General features: G+C 34.0%; 1 protein-coding gene across 1 annotated transcript in view; it reads right to left on the bottom strand.

The window, feature by feature from the left end:
• The window catches only part of LOC135224637 (PAN2-PAN3 deadenylation complex catalytic subunit PAN2-like), a 93,190-nt gene that overhangs the window by 9,802 nt on the left and 63,342 nt on the right, over positions 1–20,046 (bottom strand). The window contains exons 9-21 of the mRNA XM_064263846.1: positions 18,512–18,657; positions 15,294–15,390; positions 13,933–14,163; positions 13,439–13,684; positions 13,084–13,243; positions 10,569–10,736; positions 10,194–10,369; positions 9,803–9,944; positions 8,449–8,592; positions 7,507–7,634; positions 7,106–7,290; positions 1,122–1,345; positions 337–466 (exon numbers count right to left, since the gene is read on the bottom strand). Coding sequence (XP_064119916.1) covers positions 337–466; positions 1,122–1,345; positions 7,106–7,290; positions 7,507–7,634; positions 8,449–8,592; positions 9,803–9,944; positions 10,194–10,369; positions 10,569–10,736; positions 13,084–13,243; positions 13,439–13,684; positions 13,933–14,163; positions 15,294–15,390; positions 18,512–18,657 — 2,177 coding nt within the window. The remainder of the gene's footprint in view (positions 1–336; positions 467–1,121; positions 1,346–7,105; positions 7,291–7,506; positions 7,635–8,448; positions 8,593–9,802; positions 9,945–10,193; positions 10,370–10,568; positions 10,737–13,083; positions 13,244–13,438; positions 13,685–13,932; positions 14,164–15,293; positions 15,391–18,511; positions 18,658–20,046) is intronic.

Below are 20,046 nucleotides of genomic sequence, written 5' to 3'. Positions count from 1 at the left end.
GTTTATAAAAATGTCTCTGAATATCTCCATTTTTTCATTAAAATAATTTTGCTAAGTATTAACATAATACAAGAAATTATAAAAAAACTGAAAGCAATACGATTAAAACAAATTAAAATTACAGTACTATTACACCTGTGCAATTTTTTTCATATGATGTTGCAAAATCTAATGGAAATTTGTAACACTGCCTATAAAATCTTTTAAATGATTATTTAAATGTAAGCACACCTTTCAAACACAAGCACAAATACTTCATAATAAGTGTATCTTGAGTAAACAAATTTTTGGGCCTAGTGAGAAATAAAAATCCAGCCATACAGTCCTCATCCTTACCCTCTAATGCAAGTTATTCTGGCGACAGACTTCTGAGATGGCTTTATAGTTGTTCTTGTGCCGTCGCTACGAATTTCTGCTTCTTCCTGATGTAAATTAACAAACTCTGCATCCATTGCAACCAAGTCACCTGTGAAGATTAACCGAATTATGACAAAGATGGTTTTATTAAGATTCTAAACCATCTATAATAAATCTGTTTCCTCTATTTAGCAATTGAATGTACAGTTCAATACACATCTGCAAAGAAAACAAGCAAAAATGCAAAGTAAAGCAATTCAAGATTAATGTAACATAAGTTGGTTGAGAACAGCTATCTTTTATAAATATATAAGATACAATGTCTCCTTCCCAATGATATAAATCTTTCTTTTATTTCTTGAAGATAATGTCATCTGAATCTAAAGAGAGGACATTAGCAGGATTGCACTGAAATCTCAAATGGATTAATATTTTCATGGAATGTCATTCACCAAACGTATGAGGGTAAAAATGTGATAACTCTTCTTAGTTCAACCATACCAACAGAATAGCAATGTTAAAATGAATTAGAATTTCAACACACAAACTACAGATAAGACTGAGAAAAATAATAAGACTTCAGGCCTTAATAGAAAAAAAATTGTATAATAAAGCAATTTGTGTAAAGTGTTAAAATGACATTTTGGCAAAATATCACAACAAAATGCAAATGATTTGCAGTCCCAACATACTATAATAATACAGAATAGCTTCTACTTGCGTGCATTTTTTAAAAGGTCTTGAAGAAAAAATGATGGGCTTACCTTCGCCTGGCATTTCATCTGCTGTGAGAGGTGTAAAAGTGATTCGTTTTCTTCCTCTTTGCGCCAGTGACTTATCTTCTCCAAAAACATCACTAGTTATTGGATTACCTGGTTCTATTTTTTCGAGCGCTGAAGGAATATGACGTCGTTGCCAATACAGGACACAAGGTACTTTCCAACCACATGGGAACCACACTGCTTCCTCAGCAGCAATTGGCTGAATACTAAATAATACCAGAATTCTGTTAGTAAAAGTACCTTTGAAGGCAACACATTACAAATAACATCATAGACAAAGTTCTTCACTCTACTAAACATGATAATATAAAGATAATTTCACATGAAGCAGAACATTCACTGAAACACCCTACACCATTTTTGAGCACCCTGTATTTAATATGCACTTTTCATTGTGTGGGGCAACGATATATGGGACTAGAAAAACGTGCTCATTGTAGGATTAATGAATTTGTATGAAAAGACGAGTTTATCACAACCTCATAAGTCATATAAAAGCATTCATGATCAAGGTCAAGATGATGAGTGTTTGCTTATGCACGTATGGTCCAGTAGAGAACTTGGGACAATAAGAGTCAAGAACCAAGACTAACAGCTCATAGGTTGGCAAGCTGTATTGTTCAAAAATACTACTGGGTGTATTATTATTATTAATAGGGGTTAGTTTTTCCAGACCTCTGAGTCTCAATTACTACTGGGTGTAAAACAAGAGGCTTTTATCTGATAAGTCTTCATAATATGAAAGGAAGCACATTCCTTTCAAAACAGGAAGGAAAAGTAAAAAACAGGGACGTTTAAGTTAGTAACAGTACCATGAATGAAAGGTGAGGGGTCAGTTAAGATGAAGTGGAAGATGAGAAATCTCCAAGTAAAGCTAGTTCTGATAAGGCTACCAGTCCCAGTGAATACAAATCTAACCTGTTAAATGAAATATGACTCGCAGAAATAATATATGTAATGTCATCGACAGGTACATCCACAAATAAGAGACTTATCAAGACTGTCTAAAGGTGACAGAAGTAGAGCATGCTATAACTTCAAGGGCTCACATTATTACCAGTTCTTCCCCACTACCCATTACATAACCAAAGCTTCTCACAATTGCTAGCTGTGGACAATAAGAAACTGTGTTCTTTGTGACTTGCTTCTTCAGCCCATGGATAGGAACAGTGGATGAGTGACTCCTGAATTTCCTGATCCTCATAGCCATCTTCATCATTAGCAACATAAGAAAGGGAAGGAATTTCAAAGGGTGCTCTAGTATGAGTCCTGGATATTTTTCATTTGGGTCTTTCTTTGAAGTTGGAAGAAAATTAAAAACTTACTGACAATCATTCCTTACAGTTTGTGGGTAACCTAGCTAAACATGAATCCCACTGATCCATCTCAAAGATCCAAATGCAAGTAAAAAGGCATTCTCAAATGTGAGCTCTAACAAGGAGGTTTGGGAAGGGATTCATAATGAGACTTCTTAAGACTTCAAAAAAGAGGCAGCAATCCCATTTAATAGGTATAGGCAACTAACAGTTAACTCCCTACTTGAAATGCTGGATAAGTCTATTCAATTCCACTGAGGAACAAGTTTACCCATATAGTCCAAAACTTGAGTCTCTTATCCCTTGATGGTGGGGAGACAAGTCTGTTTTACCTTAAAAAGAAAAAAGTAGGCAATTAACAATAAACTGCACTGACAAGGTGGATCCATACCCTTTCCAATACACAACAGAAGCAATTCCACTTGCTGGACAGAGGCTACCAGCTAATGTCCTACAAGAACTTGGAAAGGCTGCAACTATTTCTTCAAAAATAGTCTGCTTCCACTGAGGCCTTGCTGGATAACCCCCAAGCATACTGACTGTGGATATCCAGATGAACACAGAATTCATGGAAGAATGGCTGCTTGATTAGTTTCTTCTGAGCTGGAAGGCTCTTGGAATAGTCAGCCACCATGGAATGTAGATCTGCATATCTATAAAAGCTATAAAACCAAGCACTGGAACAACTTTAGCTCTTCAGTGTTTGAGGCAGTGAAAAGATGTAATGACTGGACATCAAGACATACCAAAGGATGCAGCATGTGGGGTGAAGTTAAAAGGCTAAAAGGTGAATGCAGCTATGGCTCAAGGGATGCAAACAACCTTAGTAATGCCTACAGTACATCACATGACAAGCCCTACCCCTCCTCAAGGGGTGCAGCCATGGGAGAACCATCGTGGCCTTTTGTGTTGTCAGAGGTGCAGAACTTCTCCAGTTCCCTGCCAAATGCAGACAAATGTTGGAATAGGCATAAACACTAAGACTGGAACTGTTCCAAAGACATAGATTGTTTGGTCTTGATTACTTAAACGATACACAGAGTGTTTGTGGTTCAAGCTTGTCACACTAACAGGTTCACCATTGACGTGTTCCCCGGCCACAATTTCATTGATAACTGATTTTCCCTTTTGAAACTGTCAGTAATGATGAGGGACAAACCTTAGCACTATAGAAACCTTGTTTGAATTTACCCACATGAAGATCTCAACTGGCAACCAACACTGTTTCTGATTGGGTACTTTACTGACTGCACGAGTATCACAGCTATCGAGTTGTTGGTTTAAATACATATTGTTCTGGATACCAAAAAGATGGTCTTTAACTAAAGGAAGCTGATGTGCCACCTTATGACATGTAATGGTTAAGATCTTGTCCCTTGATGTCCTGTAGCTACAACACTACGTTGCCATGACGCACTAGTACCTCTGGCTTAGATGAACCAGAAGGGCTAAACTAAAAGGTGACCACGGTCCTATCATCAGAAGTGTCTTTAAAATATATCCCTAACCACAACCTCCCAAGTTGTACTTACCCTTAAACGCCGAAACGGTAAAAAAAAAAATTGTCTCCCGTGTGCCGGAGGTGTTTCAGAGTGAGCGCGGAAGTGGAAAAAATATTTTTTTCAAAAAATCACAGCGCGCTTAGTTTTCAAGATTAAGAGTTCATTTTTGGCTCCTTTTTTTGTCATTGGCTGCAGTTTAGTATGCAACCATCAGAAATGAAAAAAATTATCATTATCATATATAAATAATGCAATATATGATAGCGCAAAAACAAAATTTCATATATAATTGTATTCAAATCGCGCTGTGCGCAAAACGGTTAAAGGTAACAAGTTACTTTTTTTTCGTTGTAATGTACACTAAATTGCGATCATTTTGGTATATAACACATTGTAAAACGATAAAAGCAACACAGAGAAAATATTATCACAAAATAATGCATGAATTTGTAACGCGCGGACGTAAACAAATATTTTTTTCAAAAATCCACCATAAATCTAAATATTGTCCTAGAGACTTCCAATTTCTTTCAAAATGAAGACAAATGATTGAATATTACTATACTGTAAGAGTATTAGCTTACAATTGCAGTTTTCGACCATATCTGACGAGTTAAAGTTGACCGAATGTCGAATTTTTTTTTATATATATTTTTTATATGCAATTATTTCGGAAATAAGAAAAGCTACAACCTTCAAATATTTTTCGTTTTATTCTACATGAAATTGCGCACATTTTCATATATAAAACTCTATGAAATGCCTAATATGAAACGGAGCAAATATTCCGAGAATGGGACGTACGCATTTCGGAGATTTGTGGCGGAGAATCCGCGCGCGGAGGGAAGGAAAGATTTTTTTTTAAATTCACCATAAATCTAAATATTTTGCTAGAGACTTCGAATTTGTTTCAAGATGAAGATAAATGACTGAATATTACTAGACTGTAAGAGTTTTAGCTTACAATTGTGTTTTTCGACCATTTCGGTAGAGTCAAAGTTGACCGAACGTGGTTTTTTTCTATTTATCGTGATTTATATGCAAATATTTCAAAAATGAGAAAAGCTACAACCTTCAATTATTTTTTGTTGTATTCTACATGAAATTGCGCTCATTTTCATATATAAAACTTTATGTAACGGCTAATTTAAAATGGTGCAAACATTACCACAATCACACGTATGATTTTTTCGGAAGAGTTACCGCGCGGATGTAAAGAAAATGTTATTTTTTTCATAAATTCACCATAAATCGAAATATTGTGCTAGAGAATTCCGATTTGTTACAAAATGTAGGTAAATGCTTGAATATTACTAGAATATAAGCGATTTAGGTTACAATTGCGTTTTTCGACCATTTCGGTAGAGTCAAAGTTGACCAAGGTTGAAAATTTGTCACTTATAATTTTTTATATGAAAATATTTCAAAATTGATAAAAGCTACAACCATGGGTTGTTTTTAGTTGTATTGTGCATGAAATTGCGCACATTTCCATATATAAAACTTTATGTAACGGCTAATTTTAAAATGGTGCAAATATTACCACAATCGCATGTATGATTTTTTTCGGAAGAGTTACCGCGCGGACGTAAGGAAAATGTTTTTTCATAAATTCACCATAAATCGAAATATTGTGCTAGAGACTTCCAATTAGTTGTAAAATTAAGGGAAATGATTGAATATTACTAAAATATAAGAGTTTTAGCTTACAATTGTGTTTTTCGACCATTTCAGTAGAGTCAAAGTTGACCGAAGGTTGAAATTTTGGCACTTATCGTTATTTATATGAAAATATTTCAAAACTGATAAAAGCTACAATCATGAGTATTTTATTGTTGTATTCTACATAAAAATGCGCACATTTTCATATATAATACTTCATGTAATGGCTAATTTACAATGGTACAAAAATTATGTCAAAGTGACGAAATAATTTCCGAGATGTGTCACAGATACTTTTTAGTGCGGCAAGAAAGAAATTCGCGCTTGCGCGCCTGCGTAACGATTGTAAACAAAACAACACCTTGATCCGTGAACTCCCAGCATCCCCCAAGGCGCGTGATTCAAAAGTTTTAGGCTGGTAGGCCTATAAGTATTTTTCCGCAAATTTAAAAAAAAACTTTTGTAAGTCGACGTAAAATACGTCCAGTCGGCACACGAGACAAAAAATGTCGACGTAAAATACGTTCAGTCGGCAGTAAAGGGTTAAGTGCAACTGCAAAATAAAATTTTTTTTTTCTTTTAAGCTATGAGCTGGTGGGTTGGAGAGTATATGGATTCATATCAAATACATAATGACTGGCAATATTTGGTACTATCCAAGTAGACACTAAATATACCAATGAGTCATGTCTAACATACACATCTACTAGGGGTTACTGACTAGTAAACATTATCTATGCTATTAAAAGTGATCTGCTAATATTTATAATTTCCATGGCATAAGTGATGTACAAATGTTAATTCACATGCAAATAGAGATCCATTATCAAACAAAAATCTCCCTAATCTACTTCAGAATGAAGTAATAGATAAGATAAATATGTACCTAGAATTGAATTAATCTTACCTAGAATTGAATTAGAGATATTCTGACCCCACAGACAAACCACTATCATAACATTGGCCAAATAGTAAATGGTAAACCTTTAGATCTTAAGGTTATTCATTAATGCTTGTACTTTGTAAACAGTATCACAAAAATACCTTACACCTCCTACTCAAAATGCTACCATCACCTTTTGTTCAAGTATTTAATAAACCTTATTCAAGTAATGGATTAGCAAATTAGCTTCAAGCTAATTCCTCCATTCATTCACTTAAGTTCTTATTACTGATTGTTGGGGGAGTAGGTACTGTATTGTAGTATCTACCAGAGAAATATTCGAGTATAGTACATTAACGCAAAATGTACGATGTTTAAGCCTGAAACCAAATCCACTCAAAGGCATGCGAGTGAATTGTTAGTAAGAATAGAGCCCAGCCAAAAGTTAATGCACCTACTTAAATAATAGGTTTTCTTGACTTTTAAACCTAAATCTTATAATAAAATCCATCTGAACAGACATCAGTAACTTATAGCTGCATCATTATTTTTCAAGTACTAGGCAAAATATGAATAATGAAAAGCTTTGAAAACCATTCTTACCTGACGTCATTAAATAAATACCAATGTGACACAGATGACACTTTGGCTCGTACATGATATGTAGGGCCCACTTTGATACATGCCACCAAGTTATTTTTGTCTGGAAAGCGAGGATCTCCAATGTGAGAAACTACCCCTACAAGTTCATAGACAACTCCATCTTCATTATCAACCAATTCTTCAAGCTAGAAAAATAATGGTGACCATACATAAATATATATTAATTTTCATCAAACAAACTAATTTAAACACGCTTCCCAAGCAATGCATATTACATGTTACTGATAGATTAATTTCCTTAACATTATTCATACATTTGCACAATAACATTAACCCCAGTCTCAAGTCTTATAGTTTACAAATTTAGGGAAAAACCTGTCTACCTTCATAGCCTATATTACCTTAGCTTTTGGTATATCTTTAAGATTTACTGTTCCATTTTCATTAAGCTTTGCCCTCATGCCAAATGGAACCCAAGAATGCTCCATTGTTTGATCCAGTAAGCTTAATATGTGAGCAGGCTGCTGACCTGAAAAATACATTAATATAAATACTAATACATCAAAGACAATTTGATGAACACAAATTTTTAACTTAGTACAGTACTGCATACACACCTTCAAGGGCCCGGGAACATTGTCAACATTCCTGTTTTTCTGTCAAGTACCAACCATTGTTTTACCTCCCAGCCCTTTAGAGGCCAATACTGGGAACACCCCAATTCAAGCAGAACTTCCTTCAAGAAAACTCTTGGAATGAGAATACCACTAAGATCACAAAAATAATACATTTGAGTGAGTACTATGCAGAATTTTGTCCCACATCCTAAATGGTGATTCAAGCAACTTATAATTATTGAGTTCTGAAGAAAAAAAATTTTTCACAATACAAAAACATACTCATACAAACCCAATAATCATTAATCCTCGCACTCATTTGATCCCCAGTAGGACACTGGCATACATGTATAAGCAGAGTGATGAAACAAGCCAGGCCAGATGGAGAGGTGCATTCTTTTTAGGATAATGGTAGACAGAATGTTAAAACCTATCACAGAACATTGTATGCAAAATAAAAACCATATTAATACTGTAACTACTTTGATTTGTGGAATGTACCCTGTTTTGAAACAGCCTAGATTTCATCACTAACACCAGTCCCCACACCACACAAACACATTGTGATTTTGTAATTTGCATACAATGCAAATCCCTTGAAACTAAAGTAAAAAGTTAACTGATGTAAGTATTAACAGCAAATTTTTCAATCACTCGAAAATTTTCAAAACAAATGCAGCATAATTCCACTCAAAGATAAAAAAAGGAAAATTAGATCAAATTTACCATCTGCAGTATCCCGTCCTGGATGTCCAAAACGGCAATCAGAACGAGTGCATGAAGTACCATATCTACAAGGGCGTGCATTAGGTGTGTGCTGCGCAGGACTCTCAGGATATGCATTTCTTTTTGAAGGTGTTGATGGACTTCCTAAAATAATACATAATTAATATAGACTTCACTACACTACCATAACCTAAACAAAAATCCTGCACTACACTACCAGAATCTTCACAAAAATCCTGCATTAAAATCCTTCACTTTCCAAGTAACTGAAACATTTAGTTTCAACATAACATCTAATACCAATGTTCCAGTAATGCATCACTCCCTCCATGATCCCTTTGCCACTGATCTGACAAATAATGATAGCCAAAGTAAAGAACCGTCAATTTATTATGCTGCCTTCATGCATATGAACAGATCATCTACTATGCTGCCTTTATGAATATGCTTAAGGGGAAATCAGAAGATAATTATATACTGTACAAATAGCTACTGTAGTACCAAGACACTCCTACAGGATGCTTGTCCAAATAAAAGTTGGAAACCATTGTTCAATATGCCATTAAATCTTTGGATTAAAATACTAAACTTTTTTTTCTCTTCTCTCGGTAGCATTTATGACCTGGAATAGCGGTAAACTAGACAAGTTTTTCCTGTCACAAGAAAACATTCTTGTATATCAACCATTTAAGAGTATATACAAGAATCCTTGCTTGGGCCTAAGGCTTACATTAGACCTTGTTAGTATGCTGCAGATGATACTTTGCAGCAATAGTACGTATCTGCATTAGTTTCCATCTATTCCCAACAGTCTACGTATCTGCATTAGTTTCCATCTATTCCCAACAGTCTCTTCCTATCTGGCATTTTACCTAAGTTAACTTTAACTTGCTCCAATTTTCACTTTCTAACATAAAACAACAGCACACATGAGAGGCCTAGGAGGCTAGAATTGAGACAGGTGTTATTAATCTATATAATAATAATTATAAAAAGAATACTAATAAATATAATATAAACAGTGATAACTGTTCTACTGCAAGATAAAATTTACATTAAAGATGATTAACAAGAGCATGAGGAACAAGGCCTGCAAACATACTCGTAAGAAAATAAGTTGTAGTCTTGTATGCATATGCAAAACATGAATAATAAATTGTTTAAGGAATCATTCCATTCTATACCAAAGAGTGAATCTGGCTTGATGGCAGGAAAAAATGCAGGCTGGTTTCAAAATAAAAAACAACTCTTTTTACCTCACAAGATCAAAATGACAGCTGAATCAAATAATGTGACTAAATACTCTGCACAGACGAAAAACCACAAAAGTTTTGATATTATATAAAACACTCACCTGTAACAGCTGCTGAACGGTCATTTTTATTTTCTTTGTCTTCACTATCTTTTTTAACTTCAGCATTCTTTTTCTCCTCTTTCTGCTTCTCTTTCACCTCAGTCAACAATATTTCAAACTGATTCCGCCAAAATTTAATATCCTGTGAGTAATATACAATGGATCAGAAAAGCCTCTTATATGATATAAATAAATATTGCTGAACTATGAATATTTACATACCATAATGTGAAGAGCCTTTGTCACGTCTCATACTATGTCCTTAATATATCACCAAAATTAGATCAACATTCAACTGTGAAAGTTTTATACTTTTATAAATTGAGTGAAGAATGGAACCAGTGGATCAAATATTTTAATTACCTGTAATACTTGACAAAAATCAACAAACCTGGGCACTATCTAGGCCACAATTCGTAGCCAGAATATTTGGTAAAGTCCTGTAACGTCTCCACTGCTCAATGGGTTGGTATCTTGTGCATGAATCACACCATGCTTGCCTAGTTTGTTCCAAGCCCATGCTTCTTTCTACTATGCTTGAAAACGGAATGAAGCCAGGTGGGGAATCTACAAAGGAGAAGTTCATGTTTATTCTAGCAACACATTTAAATCTTCTATTTCAGTTTCTTTAGTATAAAAAACCTTCTACTTAAGGATAGGCTTTCCACCTTTTGAAGTGTTTAAGATTCATTAATTTATGTATTTACATAATCAACTCAAACTGTCATTAAATAATTTATATAAAGTAAAAATACAGTATACTCACCTCCATTTACTTCTGGATATGAGAGGTTAACAAGAAGAGATGTAGTATCTTTATGAATTTCATGACAACAACGTGTGCAACGATTTATGCTTATTGCATGTGACCCAAAAATGTCTGCAACTGGAGAAAACTCTTGCTTGTCTTGATGTTCAATTTTTTTCTCTTCATCTGTAAATGTCACATTTTGTCATTTTTAATTCTTAAATATGACAGTGTAGCAATAAGTGAAATTAATTACAAAGCAACAGAAACCCCAAAATGTGGAGAGAAAAGATTCTATGAGTCTTATGTTAATTCCAAGTAATGAAAGTTGTGTTAATTTCAATTAATGAAAGTTGTAAGAGTATTAGAGGAAATTCACTGCCTCTTCCATTTAGTTTTAAATATTAAAGTTAACTTTGTAGCATAACTTTTTGTGATTCAAATTTGATTAAAAACTGCTAATAGTTACTGTACTTCATACTTGATGCTTCCATTATCAAAAAGGGTTCAAACAATACATTAAGGTAATAATTACCTAAACAATGAATTTTACAAGTTCACAGTAATGTTGAGTGTAACCCAAAACTAACATATAAGCAGTTCCAATAAAAAAATTTAATTTCTAAACATTTTTACAAATTTATAAGGATTCATTCTCAAAATGCCAAGATCTAAAGTTAGTACGTACTAATTACCAAATATGGACTAATCGCCTTTAAGTTTATTCTTAGTTGCGACTCGGTTAAAAAAAATTATTCCTACTGAAAAATTATGAGCATATGTCTTGACTGAACTCTTGTGAAACTCCATTCTTCTATTTTTTCTAAACAGAATCAAACATAAGGGCTTGTTAAATTCCTTTTCCAAAACAGAATCAAACAAGAGCTTTGTTAAAATTCGGTTTTACTAAACAGTATTAAACAAAAGAGTTTAGTTCCATTGGGTTTCATAACACCCAATTATAGCCCCACTATTAAAGGTGAAGTTAATACCGAAAATTTTAACTCCTTAAACCAATTGTTTCAAATAAGGCAATAACATTTTACATAAAGATTTTCCCTTTACAGTGTAAAATGTAAAATGAGTTCTCTCTACTTACTCCTCCCTCATGTACTTTCTACCTGAATTCCCACCAAGTCTAGACCCTTATTTGCTCATTTTCCATGTTAAACATGTCGATCTCTGAGATATCAATCCATTTTCATCCATTAGACTAACACATCTCTCCACCACTGCCTCATCTATATTATGATCTTCCCTTCACACTCCTGCTTTGTTCAGTTTATTAGAATCACAATAAATTTTTCAAAAATTCAGTAGCCTCCTTTGTAAGTGTTGTCTTTCTTTCTCCACCACTGCTATTTATGACTGATGATATCTGGAAGATGCTAGGTTTAGTTATCTATCATGAGCTCCAGTATCTTTTCCTTAATACAAAGGAACAATTTATTATCATGCAATACTTTGAAACCTTCCCTTGCCTTCAATCTCAGCACTCTACAATCATGTCTCTTCATAATATCTTACATTTTCCTTGTCATCAACAAGTCTATAGCACAAGACTTAAGCATGTATCATAACTTATGCTTTGTTTCACTATACGTAGTACTTTATTTACCAGTAGTCTAGCGACCGCATTTCACTTACCCCAAACTTTTGCAATTGTTTCTTAGTACCTTCTGATTTCACTTCTTAGTCCAGCATATCATCAAGGTAATAGACATGTTCTACTTATAATGTCTGCCCTTCTACTAAGGGATGCTCCATCTCCCCTTTTTCCCCATTGATTTTAAAATATTTTGGGCACTGAAAGTCTCAAGCCTTATATTTTCTTTATAAGAATATTTGGGATCCTTCAGTGACAGTTGTTGAGTTCACCCCATTTTTGCCACAACATTTGCATGACCAATTTTTTTGTAACTATTTCTACCTTTATTTCCTTTCTAATCACTGTAAGACTTTGTTTGCATAAACTGGTTTTCAATCCTCTCCTCTCCATTCCACTCTTCCATCTTTTAAATACCATCTTCCTTTAAACAAGACTAACTGTCACTATGTTCCTGTACCTTTCAAAGATATGAATGTCAAGACCTATTCCCACACAACTACATATATGTACTCCAATTATTACAAGCTCAAATTTGATTATCTTTATACATCTATCTTCACATATGACCATATCAACATAAAAGAGAAACAAGACTTCATACTCCTTATATCCAGACTGGTTTTAATATCGGTTCTCAGTCTGTGCTGCAAAATTTCATCCATTTTCCTAAAATTAATACAGAAAATAAAATGAAACTGAAAACATCAGACCAATCAGTGATGGAAATTTCAACAATTAATAAATGTGAGAGTCCAGAATAAACAGAAAAGCTATTTCTATCAACTAAGAAACTAGTCTTACTAGAAGTGCATGCTAGTCTTCACACAACACAAGCATTCTCAAACTTTATATGGCCTATTTCAACTTTGGCATGTACAAAACAAAAACTGGTTTCTAAACTGTTTTACAAGTGGCTGTACCAACCTGTTTTTTCTCCTTCCACTTGATTTTCATCAACAGTAGCCACTTGTGCTTGATGCTGAATGCTTTGCCCATCAGCCAAGGAATACAAATGACTATCATCTGTCATTTTTTCCACTAAAGTCTCAGTATGAAGCTGCTGCAACACGAATCTATTCCAGCTCTGTAAACATTTAATATTTACAAAATTAAATTTTAACTAGTCTAAGGTTAATCACTACTATCACCTACAAAACAGTACCCCAAATGTTTTGACATACTTATCAAACTGCTGAGAGAAAGAAATGGTTTTATCCAATTCCTTATTGACAAAGTTAAAATGCTATCAAATTATACAAACATCAAAGCTTAATACTACCTGAATTTTTGTTGCAAAATTAATTTTTGCTCGACTATCTTGATCTGACAACGTCAGGCTCATTGCAGATGCTTCAGGAATGGTTCTAAATGCTCTGAGGAAGTTTGAGGCATGGCAAGGTGTGCCTTGCCCCATACTAACATCCAGCATGTGAAATAGGAAACCCAATTCACAAACTAGACAAAACTCTCGTTCACACAAGTGTGACATCACAAGAGCTCGCAAAGGTGAAATGTAGTAAAACATCTGGAAAATTAAGATATAAATTGTGTCATACAAAAATGTAAAAAGAAAAATACAGATTGCATATTGGGCTGTGCATTAATAGTTAAAAAGGATAGTCAAGATGGAAACATCAAACCAATTTTAGTCTATTCATGATTTAAAAAGTTTCAATAACTGTCCGAACCTTGTTCCATGCACAAGATTTTTAATATTCACTGTTACAGTATAAACAGAGATGGTACAAGACGTATATGAATACCTGAACTTACCTGTATCATTGGGTTGCAGTAAGAATTTGGCAGTGAATTATCCAACCCTGAGAAACAAGTTCTGTTATACTGGTCGTAGTCAAAATCATCTATGCCAAGCTTGCTGTATTTTATCTCCATTTTACGATATCGCCAAGGAACATGCACTGTAATTCCATCTTCTGTTTTAACAATCACATTTTCATTCTGACTGGACTTTGGTCCCTTGTTTCGACTGAATTTATATTCCACCTAAAAAAAATAAATGTTGCTATGCTACAATGACTGTTAAAAGTTATTATCCAAATACCAACAATAATAATAATTTCATTATTGCCTCAACATGATAGGAATAAAATAATAAACCATTCATCCTTCATATATAAATCCTAATACTTGTATTCATATGCTGAGAAACAATAGTCTAGAGGAAAACTTGTGTAGTTCCTCCATTTCTATGGTTTATGCTTAATGCAAATATGACCATAAAGATTTACGCAATGAATGACAGGCAGAAATTCTCTATAAAACTTTTTCTAGACTTGAAAAAAGCATGGTAAATACACACGGCATAGGTAATGAACATTTCATTATGTCCATAATACAAACAATATACATTTTCTGCAAAACACAATCATAAAACAGAACTTGGATTACTGGTAATACTTGCACAACAAACACATAACATGAAGGATATCTACAACCTCTCAAACAAAGAAGACATAATAAAAATGAAAACATACATTCATAAAGATGAAAATTTAGTAAAAAAAGTTGAATTTAGACAAAATGATGAGACATCCATAAACAGCACTTAAATATATGTATAACATTTCCAAGCACCGTATAAAAGACAGCAGGAATATTAATTCCTTGAAAACCAGAGGCAAATTATGCTAAGGCAGGTAAAAGTTGTCTTTCTTGGATTGGCCTTAACTGGGTAATAAGGCCTCTTCAAATTTTTAAAGAAAATACAGGAGACAGTCAACAAGTGACTACAGAGGTTAAGACCCATGGCCAGAGTGTAGTGAAATGATCATTATATTGTATAAATTAAGCTGCAGAGATGTGGTTTCCAGGGAATGTAAAAGATTGAAATGATTATCATTATAAATATTTTAAACAATTAATGAGACCACTGAGTCAGATTGTTATGAGGGAGAAAGAACAGTACAGTAGTAAATATAGAATAGCTAGTTTGAAGAACCAGAAAATAATGGGAGAGGACATAGAGTCATAGACCATTAAAGAAGAATCTGATGTAAAAACAGTAATGATTGTGTATGATAATCAAATAAAACTGAGAACTGGTTAAGCTGCTTTCTGTTTACAGACCGAGTCAAATGAAACTATAGCAGATTGCCAAAGCCAATAATCCTTACTTGATTCCTCTTCTTATTATGTAAATTAGGTGCATAACCAATTGGTCCAACAAGTTTCATAGTTTGAAGGACTTCAGCATCCACGGGGGGTGTTGACCTGTATGAAAAAAAACTAGAAGTACATTTCTGGTGATATACGTAAGCTTCCTCAGAAATAATATTCTTGTTAGTTTTCTTCCTACTAATATCAATAGGAGTATGTAACAACTTAAGTTAATAACTATTATTATTACAGTACAGTTTGTATTTACTGTAATCATTATTATTACAATAAGCATGCATTCTTGTGGCACAAGCTGCATGACCATGCATTTGCCCTGCAAGCTTCCATAAAATAAAATGTCCTCTTGGTCACCCACGTGGCTGGGTCACACAAAGAAAAAGCATAGAAATGCTTCCCTTTTAAAATAAAAAAAACAATCCTACATTGCAAGCACAAAAGCACAGGGCTACCTGAGGGGGAAATGCAAGCAAGGTGCCGCAGAAAAAGTGAAGAAAGGGCACAAACATGAGACGGATACAAAAGAAAATCTCAACTCACAGGACAAAGGTCAGAGACAACTGCACACCGAGACAGCTGAGAACAAAATGGACAAGCTAACCTAGGTCAGGTCACAGTGTCTCATAGCCCCACCCATTAAGAATTTGCTTTTTAAATAAGCAGACAGTCGCAGCACACACTTCACTGAGTATAGTGCTCCATCTATGAAAACTTAGCTTTGAATTCCCATCAGAACAAATGAAGTTTTCTTACAAACCCATTAATTGTAAGTTGCTTTACTACACATAATTATCCAAGTCACACCAACCCACTTTCGCTAAATCAAATATCCAAATACTTACAGTGGTACCTAAATCCCAGTGTTCCACATCTACCTACATTTCATTATGCTTGCAAGGTTTGAACAAAAATGGAGTACAGGTACAGAAGAGCAGTAAAACTCCTGATGATTCATGGGTTTTTAAGAAAAATTTGTTTTTGTAAAAACACAGCTTATTCAATCATGAGATGCTGAAATAGCAATTTAGGAGAATGGACACAGAAGAGTCAGCAGGTCCTTCAGTGAAAAGGTGTGCTTGCTTGCTCTTTCTTAAAAAGATGGTATCTTGCAGAAATGTTCCAGAATGAGCTACAATGACAAACATCCCCTGCACTCTTCTTTACCTGGTCTAGTTGTTTTTGCTCATAACATTAGACAGGCTGTCACAGCAAACAATGCGATGTTTCCTAGCATTAGGTTTAATAATAATTTTGCTAGTTCTATCTTGGCTACAACTAAAATGTGGAAGAGTTCACCTAGCATAGTTGTGGAATCCTTTGACCTCCAGATAATTAAGCAAGGAGAAAATTCATTCCTGCTCTGTGCTGACATCTGAACTTCAGGTGTATTGGTTTACTTTTCAATTCCTTCATATTTATTAATTTATAACCTTTTCATTTTACATACTTGTGTCTCTCTCTGCAAGCTGATTTAATTTTAGAACCTTCTTGAGTTCATAGTCTGTTGACTCTGTCCATATGGGTTTTAAACTGAAAATTTAAGGAATGGAAGAAAGAATGAGAAAGGGACCAGTTGAGTCATGTGTAGTAGGATAATGGTTTCTCCTGAGCTGAGGAAAAATCTGCAAGCATCCACAAGTTCAAGTACCCATCTGATCCAATAAAAACAAAGTCCAAGGTGCCATCTTGAAGTTCCCAGAGAGGGGGAAACAAATTAAAATGGAGAAATTCATAATTTATTGTTCTGAACATAATTAAGACAATTAGAGATACCCTTCAAGAAAAGGTCATCCATAAAACCATGGATATCTCTAAATGACAGTCACAAAAATCAAACATATCACATACCTATAGAGTAAAAAAGAACTCAAAAGAATGTTAAGTGCTGAAAAGATGCTGGCAATGATCACTCAGCGAGCACCCAGTTTAAAAGTTGACAGTCTATTCACATTTGATAGTAAGCCTTCTCTTCTTGAATATGAATATCAAGAGGCTTTGGTAATTAAATGTCATGTTATACTACAAGTTCTAGAAACCATATCTGACCAGCAATAGACAATGATAGTGGACTGGTCTAACTTCAAGAATGTATATCAGTCTGAGGGAAAAGAAGTACTAAGACGTAGGGTAAAAGATATAGGCAGACATTTTTCATGGAGAATATGAAGAACATGAAATATAATATGCTAAGTACTTAAGCTGAGATAGTACAGTTAAAAAGATATAGATGATATAAGAGAAAATAACTGGGCAAACAAATTGATGATACAAGTATTCACAGTGGCAATTTTATTATGGTTTCCAACAAAATCATTATCTATGGGTGAAATTAGAGAGAGGAAAATACATGTCAAAAGAGGGATGGGTCAATAATAACATTTAGATAAGATGAAAGACAATGCCAGGCAGAACATTCTGGTGCAATCCTTAACCCCTTGCATCCAGATATGAGCCTATGAGGCATAACAATAGAAATTAGGGTTCAATCCAGACATGCTCATGTGAGAATAATTATTTTGGCCATGCTATTTGATAAAATTTTCCAGGAAAATTTTCAAATCACTTGAATGCTACAAATGACTCATGGCAATTATCACACCACAGCTCGTGCTATGAGGAAGTACAGTCTCAGGAAGAACAGTCTCCTATGAGATTTCACATGGGAAAGTATTACACCTCGCCATCACAGTACATCTTGAATATATTTGCTCTAAAGTATACTCAGGGATTTTGGCTGGTTTTAGTTCTTATGTTTTATGATAGTATGTCAGCTTTAATTGTAATTAATATTAGAACGAACATGAATAACTTAATAAAGGGAACATCATCTTGTAAATATTTGTCCATATATGCATACAGCCAGGAGAAGGGTGAAAAGAAATTACTTGAACCGAGCGCTTTCATGTATTTCTACACCACATCAGGGTTCAGGTACAAGTGCCAAGAAAACAAATACAGTCACAAGAAGATTTCGTGGCAAGACAGATGATGTTAAAAAGACAAACAACGCTAACAACTACCGAACAGTCCTAATGCTTCATAGCCTACTTGTTTTAAAATACCCTTCATTAAAATTTCATCAACTTTGTATAAACCTAGGCTGATATTTAATAAATTATCAGTCTTGTTTAATTATACAGGTTTCTATTAAATTTCTTTTCACTAAATCTTTGCAAAACATAATTTCCTTGGAGTCTAGAAAATACTTCAAACTTACCTGTATCGCACCTTCATATATTGCTCAGGCCAATCAGACAACATTGGGCTACTTGGATAAAAAATGGGAACAGATGACAAAGAGCTCGTCACATCTGTTAATGGCATTGTTTGAGTCTGCTCTGGGACATCAGGTAGTGTGGTCTCCTGAAATAAATAAATTTAATAATTTAATGGCTACTCTGAATTAAAAACTTGTAATAATTAACCAACTACTTTATCACACATTTTTAGCTAGCATAATTTTACATTTCCAAGGTCATCACTACTTGCTGCACAAACACTGTTGTTGTCATTGTTTCAAAAAACACTTGGCATCATTGTAAACACAACATGTTTGAATTCATTCATTATCATTGCTCTAATAAAGGAAATGCTTCTCATGAATGGCACAAACATTTACACTGTCTATTAAAGATAAAGTTGAAATTCTGATATAACTCATCAGTGGTGTTTCTGTGAGAAGCAATAAGTGAATTACAAAATACTACTGAATCTTAAACATGAAAAATGGGATACCTCTTAGTTGTTGGTTGTTAAAATGCAGTCACATCAGTAACAAATTTACAATAAATTTTTTCCAAATAGAAAGAAAAATTCTTCTGTAAAACCAGCTGTACACATGTATTATTTCTAACTGATGAGGCATTCAAGGAAAAGGGTATCAGCAGATAAAAAAAAAAAAAAAAAAAAAAAAAAAAAAACGAATGGCTGTTCAAAAGTGCAGCATTACTAGAAAAAATGGATCTCGCGAAATATGCTGGATACAAAAACTTTATTTCATCCACTTCATTGCCACTTAAGTGGCAATTAATTTTATTCTAACCTAACCACCCCTCGATCCAGTGAAATCAATAATCTTTCACCCTACAGGTCCTAATGTTATCCAATTAACAATTAACTACTCCATACTTGAGGCACAGGTCTATTCAGCTGCTTTACTGTATACAGCCATTACGATACACTGTACATTTCAGGTTAATGGTTAAACATGTTATGTATGCCGAAACCACTAATAGTACACAAACTGTAAGATCTAGTAAGTCAAAACTATTTACTTCTAGAATATTGCCCTAGCTTGGTATTTCTTAAATCAATTGACCTCCTCCTGCTTAAGACGTAAGTTTTATTCCATATGGGAAAAGTCTATTAACACTACTTTCGAACCAATTTCCTTACTTCTTTACTTCTTTTTCCATCATTGGTGAAACTTGATTAATCTACTTTGTTTTTTGCATCTCCATGATACAATGCTGAGATAATATTACATAATTAAAAAAGAATAATGATAGAAGAAACCAGCAATATCTAAATACAAATAACTAGATTACTTACCTCATTTACCATCACTTATCTCACCTCAGTCAAAAGAAACTTGAAAATATCCCCAATTAACACAGGACCATCAGCATACAAGTTTTTTTTTTTTTTTTTTTTTTTTTTATTTACTTCAGAATAAGGCATATGAACAATAAACATTATTCTTGTGACATTATACATAAAATTTTAGTTCCAAGACAGCTCAGTGCCTCTAAT

This window comes from Macrobrachium nipponense, chromosome 12, assembly GCF_015104395.2.
Source record: "Macrobrachium nipponense isolate FS-2020 chromosome 12, ASM1510439v2, whole genome shotgun sequence".
NCBI lineage: Eukaryota > Metazoa > Arthropoda > Malacostraca > Decapoda > Palaemonidae > Macrobrachium > Macrobrachium nipponense.
This window is presented reverse-complemented; position numbering and strand designations above follow the sequence as displayed.